Source organism: Synchiropus splendidus, chromosome 15, assembly GCF_027744825.2.
Source record: "Synchiropus splendidus isolate RoL2022-P1 chromosome 15, RoL_Sspl_1.0, whole genome shotgun sequence".
Taxonomy (NCBI): Eukaryota; Metazoa; Chordata; class Actinopteri; order Syngnathiformes; family Callionymidae; genus Synchiropus; species Synchiropus splendidus.
Window position 1 is genome coordinate 3,916,363 of NC_071348.1, and position 8,478 is coordinate 3,924,840.

The 8,478-nt window shown below is 48.1% G+C and overlaps 1 protein-coding gene across 1 annotated transcript; it reads right to left on the reverse strand.

Annotated features, from left to right (window-relative positions):
- Nucleotides 1–8: 8 nt before the first annotated feature.
- Nucleotides 9–6,398, reverse strand: tnxba (tenascin XBa). The gene is made up of 15 exons (XM_053887435.1): nt 6,282–6,398; nt 4,376–5,465; nt 4,189–4,320; nt 3,011–4,129; nt 2,815–2,937; nt 2,447–2,590; nt 2,265–2,384; nt 2,032–2,187; nt 1,704–1,816; nt 1,512–1,644; nt 1,289–1,440; nt 1,127–1,223; nt 880–1,041; nt 643–806; nt 9–294 (listed from the first exon to the last, which is right to left on the reverse strand). Exons 2-15 carry the CDS (start codon nt 5,388–5,390, stop codon nt 196–198), a joined length of 3,729 nt encoding a protein of 1,242 aa, XP_053743410.1. The 5' UTR covers nt 5,391–5,465; nt 6,282–6,398; the 3' UTR covers nt 9–195.
- Nucleotides 6,399–8,478: the final 2,080 nt, after the last annotated feature.

The window sequence follows — 8,478 nt, forward strand, 5'->3', positions numbered from 1 at the left end:
TAATTCAGAGAGAGTGACACAGTGCACATTTCATTATTGCAGTATTAGTGAAGTGGCAGACGTTCGGACGAAGGTGTGGAGAACAGGTGTTGCTCTGAAGAAAAGACTTCTCTAGACAAGAGTACAGAAACATGCAGCATCTTCGGGGGTTCTCTGGAGTTTGGAGATGTGAGTGTCCGGACTGCTCATTGAAGTTCAGCCGAGTGTGGCAGGAGAGAATCTGGATGGCCTGAACTTCATCTCAGTGAAGGGGATGGATGAATCTTTGCCTTTCCAGTCGATCCAGACCACTCCCTGCATCACAACAAAAATGGAGACTTGGTTAATAAGACATTTGCTCCGACCAGTCTGGGATGTTGCCGGGAAGGTCGTGACAGCAAACATGAGTTCTGATGGGGACATGTTCCCCCCTCAGTGAGGGAACAGGCAGGCGATTGGTTGGTTCCAAGTGAAGTGGGTGGGAGTCTCAGGGCAGCTAGTGGTAGCTTGTGGAGGATTGGAATTCTCCACAAGCTACCACCTTTAAAAGCTTGAATCTTGTTAAAGTGACATTCTCAGCTACTTTGTAGAAAAAAAAACTTGTTTTTTTCACCTTTTGTGTGTCGAAACTGAGTCAGCGACTTGAGTCCGACTGAGTCGTACCTGATTGTCCACGTTGCTGCCATAAAGTCCGTTGAGGTTTGTTTTATAGCAGTTTTTGTACCACCATCCTCCCATGTACGCTCTAGCACAGTGGATTCCCAATGAGTCTGTGTCTTTGTCACGCGATGAAAACGGCCGTCCGTTGTGGTACCACATCGAGTCGCCTGACCAAGACAAAGGATGTTAAAGACCCAAGGGTTTCACAACTTGATAAGGTGGTCTGTCGTAACGCTGCACCTGCTGTCCCAGTGTATCCGGACACCGTCAGGGTGTAGTACCTCTCTTCAGAGTCAACGGAGAAGTTGGCGTAGTGAGCGTGAGCGGTGTCATTTCCAGACCGCATGTCCACTCTCAGACTCACAGGCCCGATGTTGGTGAGGTTGTGCAGCAACTCGTTTCCTATTTATGGGGTGGGGGGGAATTGAATGAATGAAACTGTCTGTGGAGGCAATTCCACTCAGAACCATGAGAGCGTCAACTGTACCGAGCCAGAATTCTTCGCTGAGGTTTCCAAAGCCAGCACGGTATTCACTCCAGCTCCTGAAGAAGTCGGTCTTCCCATTCATTCTCCTTTGGAACACCTGGGCAACACATCGGATTGTCAGGGAGTGATGCGGCTGAACGTACCTCTCTAGAGTCGCCTTACCGTCCAGCCGCCCCCGTCTGTCTCCATGTCGCAGTACACCCTCACTGCTGGACCGTCTTTTCCCTGAGGGTAGACGTCTACCTCTCCGGACTGCAGGGCTCCGTTCAGAAGCTCCTGGGAGCAGTCCGTAGGGAATGGGAAGCGTACTTTCCCTTGAACACAGTGATCACATGACAGTCATCTTGATGATGTCGCCGCTGAGTCCCATGTTAAACTGGACTACCTGTGGTGAATTCTGTGGTGACGATGGATGTGTAGCGGCCGTCTCTCTCGCCTTGCACCAGGACGATGTAGCGCGACATGGGGATGAGCCCGGTCAGCGCGTATTCCGTCACGCTTGGTTCGAGGATCACCTCCTTCAATGATGCACTCATTTTAGATGGGAAACGCAGAAGGCTTTGGTGGGACCACTGACCTTGGCTTCCTCTCCAGCCACTTGGTAGATGATTCTGTAGCTGTGATACACCACGGTGGTAGTTCTCCAAACGATCAGCGCTGAGCGGGCTCCCACCTCGCTGGCTTTCACCACTGACACATCACAGTGAGACTCACATCATTACTCACACATCTCAAACTTCCATCATAGTTTGTGCCTTCTTTTCGACCGAGAGTTCAATGTGAGAAACGAATGTGGAAACTACCAAAAACTATTGTCTGTGACCTTTGCATGGCTGACTTTGACTCCTCTGATTTAAGGGCAAACTGAGGAGGAAATGCCTCGTGCTTCCTCGTCGAGGACTCACCATTAGCCGTTGTAAAAGTTGTCGACACGACCGCACTTTGAAGGCTGTCCTTCTGGCTCATGACTCTGACGGTATACAGCGTTCCTCTCTGAAGGCCTTTGAGCTGGTGCTCGACCGTGTTTCCTGATAGCGTCACTGTCACGGTCACATTGGGACCTGTGGAAAAAATAACAGGATTAGATGTTGTTCTAATGCTCCACGGTGATGTTGTGCCGTGGTCTATTCATGCTCACTCTTGGAGGACTCGTAGGTGATGATGAACCGGTCCACCTTCCCCAGGCTGGGTGTCCACTGCAGCACTGCCTTGGTGTCTGTCACATTGACGGCCTGGAGATGGGTCGGGGGCGCAGGAACTACGACGACATCATGAGAGCCGTTTAGTGTCCAGTGAGAGAGGAGATTGTTGGAACATCACCTGTGGTAATGAGGGAAGCTAGGACGTCACTCTGGGCTCTGCCATGTGTCGACGTTACAGTGATGATGTAGGACGATCCAGCTGCCAACTTGGAGAGGACGGCGTAAGACTGAAGACTGCTGATGATCACGGTGCGCGTCTCCCCTGGTGGAAAGCAAAATATCAGCTAGATTAATACATTTAGTTTTAGGACTTCCAATCTAAATTGTCACTGGAGCCCGTTGACTGGCTGGTCTCCCCAGGCTGGAGAAATTGACTCTGAGTGAAGATGCCTGTCTCTTTCTCGAGAGTTTAATATGAATCTGTGACCAGTGTAGAGAAAGCACGAAGGTGCAGAAGTTGGAATGAGCTTGCTTAGCTTGACCAACCTGTGACTATGTGGGTGTACGTGACTCTGATTCCTGTGAACGTCCCCTTTGGTTTGGTCCAGGACACAGTGAGGGAAGAATCTGTGACATTGCTGAAAACCATCTCTGTGGCCGGCTCCGGACCTGGAAGGCAAAGGCAAGATTCCGCATGAATAGTGATTCATACTTCTGCTTCGGAGTGTGGTCGCTGTCCTACCTGTAGTCGCAATAGATCTGTGGATCTTTGATCGCCTCTCCGCGGCATTTCCATATATAAAGATGACGTAGCGCGTGTTGGCGAGAAGATTGCTGAACTCCACAGAACGCACGTTGCCGGGGACCACCATACTGATCCTCCTGGGGTCTGCTTTGGTTGTTGCGCTCACTGCTTTTTTGGTCGAGCTGCTGGTGTCTGTCTGAGCTTCAGTCTTGGTTTCCACTTCAAACTCCTCATGCTCATCCTCAAGACCCCCTGTCCTGGACTCCTTCCTGATTACGGTGAAGTTCTTGAACATCCCTTGTGGCGCCGACCATGTGACTGTGAAGCTGTAGCTGGAGATGTTATCGACCTTCACTGAACCTAACCCTGATCCGCCGGTCTTTTTGGTCACAGTTCCCTGTATATTTGTTTTGTCAATTCTCTCCTCTTCTGCCGTCGACGTAATGCTTTCTTTGACTTTGCTCTGAAGTTTCATTGTGCTTTTGTTGTTGGTGCTCTGAGCCACATTTTTCTCAGCAAACGATTGTCCACTTTCTTTTTTGATCGCTTTGGATCCAGGCGACTGGGTCACACTCTCCTCCGTCTGCGTGGCCTGATCCACGTCTTTTCCCGTCATGGTTTTGTTTGTTCCCGTCGCCTTAGTGAGACCGGTCACAATTTTACTTCCACCGCTTGTTTTCTTGGCATCACTCAGTGTTAGATTGGCCTGGGGTTCATCTTTCAGATGGTCAGATTTGGGGTACGACTTGCTCACAGTTGCGTTCTTCAAACTTGTGATTTGGGGCACCTTTTTAGGGGCATAGGTTGTCGTCTTGCCTTTGCGCGCGTCCTCTTCTTTTTGTGTGTCGTGCCCTGACCCTGTCTTTGTTGTGTTCCTTAAAATGGTTTTGTTCTCTGAAGTGTCTTGTTTTGTGGTCTTTCTCTCCATACTCGATTTAACCACGGTGGCATCCTTGGATTTGGTGTCAGTCTCTTTGGCGTCAGTGCTCTTCTTTTGATCCTTCTTCTCCTGCTCCACTTTGGTAGATTTTTCCTGCCCGGTGTTTTTGGCAGCACTGCTGTCTTTGGTTCCTTTCAGGGTTGTTGCTTCAGCTCTGCCTTTTTCTTTGGTCACTTCTGGGGAGCAGCCAACAAAATAAGTGGCTGAAACTAAAAAAAAAAAACATGTTACTTACTTTTACTGCAGTCTGCTCCTGGCTTACACTTGCTACAGTCATGACCCTGGAATCCCTGGCGACAGATGCACCTCCCCTTCTCACACTCTCCATTCCCACCGCAATCATTTGGGCAAGTTACGGAGCATGAACCTGAGGAGACATGGGAAAATGGTTATCATGAAAAAGCAGGGAGGAACGGACATACATTTCTCCTTAAAAGAGGCCATCTCTCTCTCCAGACGAGCCACGCGATCTTTCAGCGCCGACATCTCTGCGTCGCAGTTCCCGGAACATCCACCGGGCATCACACTGATCTTGTGTGTCATCACCAGAGGAGAGCCGGGTTTTATCGTCACTTCCTGCTCCTTAGATTTGCTCGACTCGCAGTCAACTGCAATGACCACCTTAATTGGTTGCGCAGGAGGAGAGTTAGCTTTGGCAACAGCTGAGGAGTTAGTGGAGGCCTGCTCTTTGTCTGCGGTGGCAGAGGGAGCTGCTTTCACTGGTGTGGACGCAGTTGGGGTTACCGTAGGTGCTGGCTTGTCTTTGGAAGTTTTGGCCTCGACGGGTTTTGCAACAGCAGTCTGATTGACAGAAGACGTGGGCTTGCTTTTGGGGGTTTTACCGCTCGTGGCTGGAGCAGACTTGGCGGGTGTTGACTGAGCGCTTTGAGCCGGAGAGGTGGCCGGCTTCTGTTTGGCAGTCGTCCCATCGCTGGGGGAAGGCGCTTTCACAGCCGCAGTTTGGTTGACCAGAGGTTGCAATTTGGGGGTTTTAGACGCAGACTTTGCGGATGCTGACTGGACCGTGGAAATGTTTGCTCGCTTGTCTTTAACTGCTTTGGCCTCACTGGCTTGTGGAGCTTTTGCTGCGACCGTCTGATTAACAGAGACAACTTGCTTCTCTTTCTTGGCCACCGCCGGAATAGCTGTAGTTGACTTCACCTGCGGAGGCGGCGTAGCTCGGATGGCTGTCTGCTCAAGCTTGACTTTAACCGGCGCTTTTTGAGTGGCAGGTGGAGGCGGTGGAGCTGTTGAGGCAATGGGTTTTAAGGTTGGTTTGATGGACGGTTTGGCTGGAGCAGAGCTGATTTTGGGTTTTGAGAGGGTGAGGATGACGTTGGGTTTGGTCAGGTCACTTCCTGTTGAGTTTCTCTTCTCACTGGTTTGAGAGGAGGCAAGAGGGGTGAGGAGAAGAAGTAACCCTAAAGTCAACAGCATGTTGAGTCAGCAGTTGCAGCCAAGTCTCCTTTGGATGTTGTTCCGCTCCGCTCCTTTGCGTCTTTTGAAATCGACCTGCAACACATATCAATTGACATCAGGGACGTCCCAAGTCGAGCCCCTTAGTCGAGGTCCGATGAAATCACCACAAAACAATGAGCTAATAAGGCACGAAATTCTCCAAACAAAAATGAAAAACACTCTTTATTTTATCTGTTCAGTTTGAAGAATATCAGGTACAATACTTGGCCCTGTCTGTTTCTTCCTTTTTGAGGAAAGCTTGGACATTGATTTAGGTGATTTAATAATGGAAGTCGCAAACTAAAACTGTAACATGAAACAGGTTCCTTGTTTGCCTTCATCATTGTGTGGATTTGCTGTTACGGACTGGGCTTTCCGTTGTTCCTCTCTACCATGGAGGAAATAAATCTGCCGTTTAATGAGCTGCCTCTCTTGCTGAGCTGCAGTTTTAACAGGAAGGAAGCCGGCGACTTGATCGGGAAGTCCAGCGGGCTCCGTCCACCCAGCAGACAGACTCTTACTGTATAGACGCGTCAGACACTGTATGTCTTTCATTACACAGCCGGTTACATAAACGTCTGAAGCCACGACCAGCAAGCCGCTAAGATAAATATGTCAACGTTGCACTTTTAATGCATAGCTGGACCTTAATGACGCACCAACAGATGTAGCCTTGTATAGTTACAGTGATTTAGTGACAGTAAAATGAGAATTTGTCTGTATATCAATCAGACTTTGAACTAAAAAGTGTGGCATTTTAATGGACTATTATGGGCATAAAATAATACAGGGGAACATGCTTCCAAAAAGTTTCGTATTTTATTTTAATATTAACTAAAAAACGGTATTGTTCTGAAAAGCGAGACTCACCTTGATAAGGATTCAGTGTCCGGCGTGATGTCGCTCAGCGGGTCGTGCCATCCATTGGATTGGAACCTTGAATTTACTGGGTATGATCTGGGAGGAAAGAGGTGAGAGGAAGGGCCGCCACTAGAAAGGAGGTGAGGGCATGAATCCCCGGCTACTTAAGAGACGACCCCCCCCCTTCAGGCTACTCCACCCCTAGTGGTCCCACTCGCTCAACCGCTGTGGAAAATATTTGCACAAAGAACACTGTTTTCACTGATATTCCTGTTTGATTAAGGCCCGTAATGTCGTGGGGTTTTACCAACGAAATATGCCGGGCTAGCTAGCGTCTTCACACATTGGGAAAGCTTGTGCGGAGCCTCACTCGAAGACCAGAGCGGCGTCACACCAGATTTGATTGAACGGTGACGGTCTGAGAATCATGATTCAGCTGGTTTGTATAGCACAACAGTGCAGGTATTCAGCGGCGACTCGGGGGGACTGGACCCACTCCCACTGAATCGGCTGTTTGTCGTGCGTAATGAGATGTAACTACGTGGGAGTTATGTAAGAGACCAAATATCCACCATATTTAAGGAATGCTCTGTGAAGCCCTGACCATGCGGCCACCCACCATCCCACCTTTTGTAAACCACATGAAGACAAGTCCAGAGCGAGCAGGCATAAGTGACACTTTCCCAAATACGCGGAGGAACAGAAAACATAGCTTTCGACGGGTGAAATGCTTACGTACATATTTTGCAATATCAGATTTAAGCGTGACACTTGAATAGCCTTTCAACAAACCGTCTTTGCTACGCTAGCGCGTGTCCCAGCTCAATCTTTGATCATTTTTACTCATGTGAACTCACAAAAACTGAGTCGATCTGGTTTTGTGCAGTGTACTAGCCAGCTGCAACATTGTGTTGAGAATGAGAAAAAAAGTCAGCTTCCAGTGATATTTTTTGTCGCTGTTTCAGATTCGGTCAATAAAATGTGTCTTTTCTAATACGAGTTCAATATTGCTCATTGTGGGCGGAGTCACAAGCTCTTGGGGGTTTTGGAAAATATCTGTGAGTCCAAAGTTTTAATTCACTTTTACAATGAAACTGATTCTGTTTGAACCCTTCAATTGCTTTCACGTTTTTATTATTTATTTATTCAGTTTTTTTGTTTTGTTTTTTGTTTTACAAATATTTTTAGTTATTTATTTAATGATATTTTGTAATGTATATTTGTTATTTTGTTACTAATTCATATCTTATGATCTTACGATATTCTTACAATCTTTTTTACTATGGGCATCAATGAAATAGTGGAGACAGCTGAAACAGGTCTCACCGCTTACTGTAAATTGAAAGCAGTTATTTACGCGGGTGTGGGCTTGTGTCGATTCTTCTGGGTTGTAATGGACTGAACAATTGGATTTTGGATGGTAAAGTTTGCGTTAAGTTTCTCTGGTTCATCACCGATTCCGCCTCATAACAGTATTTCACTGAGTCACTGTCCTGCTTCATCAACTTCTTTGAAGTTTGCGGAATATTTGCTCTTGCAGGCCACATAAAATAACATGAGGGACACGACCTGGCCCCCGGGCCACAGGTTTGACAGGCGTGAATTGGACTGAAAATGGCCACAGTAGTGGACAGATGCTCTTTGAGGTCCTTCTGTTCTCTGGAGTCTGAGACCGTTCTGGGTGAGTTATTACATGTTATTACGTGAGCGACCTGACGTGGATAAGCTAGCGCTGCCAGGGACCTTGGCTTCACTGCTGTGTGGCTGTTTGAGGATCTGCGTGTTTAAACATAGCGGCTGAATTGAACCTGGATTCGTGTCAAAATTCTAGTTGATGCAATTAGAGCGGTGTTGTGACAGGAGTCACAAACAGGAAGTGTGTTCAGGTAAATCACGGCGCTTCAACAAACCTTGGCTAATGGAAGGCAGCGGGAACAACATGAGTCAGCAGTTAGAAATCACACATCTTAAATGTGCCTCATTGGTGCTCAACACGTTTGTGGCTGGAGATGTGACACTCTTAGTGATTGGCACGTCCCCACACACCGGACTACTGTTGATCTGGTTCTGGCCTTCAGCGCCGACCTCAGCTCTAATCCAGCAGAAGCATGGACCACCCTCGAGCTGCTGACCTGAGCGTTGCCTCGGTGAAATTGCCTCAGGTGCGGATTCAACAGTCAAACTTTCTGTCCAGCTGGAAAAATAC

Coding starts and splice junctions, on each gene's coding strand:
- tnxba (XM_053887435.1), bottom strand. CDS start 5,390: ATGCTGTTGACTTTAGGGTTACTTCTTCTCCTCACCCCTCTTGCCTCC. Junction 1,224..1,288: donor CAGACGGGGGCGGCTGGACG/GTAAGGCGACTC, acceptor TGTGTTGCCCAG/GTGTTCCAAAGGAGAATGAA. Junction 807..879: donor CGGATACACTGGGACAGCAG/GTGCAGCGTTAC, acceptor TGTCTTGGTCAG/GCGACTCGATGTGGTACCAC.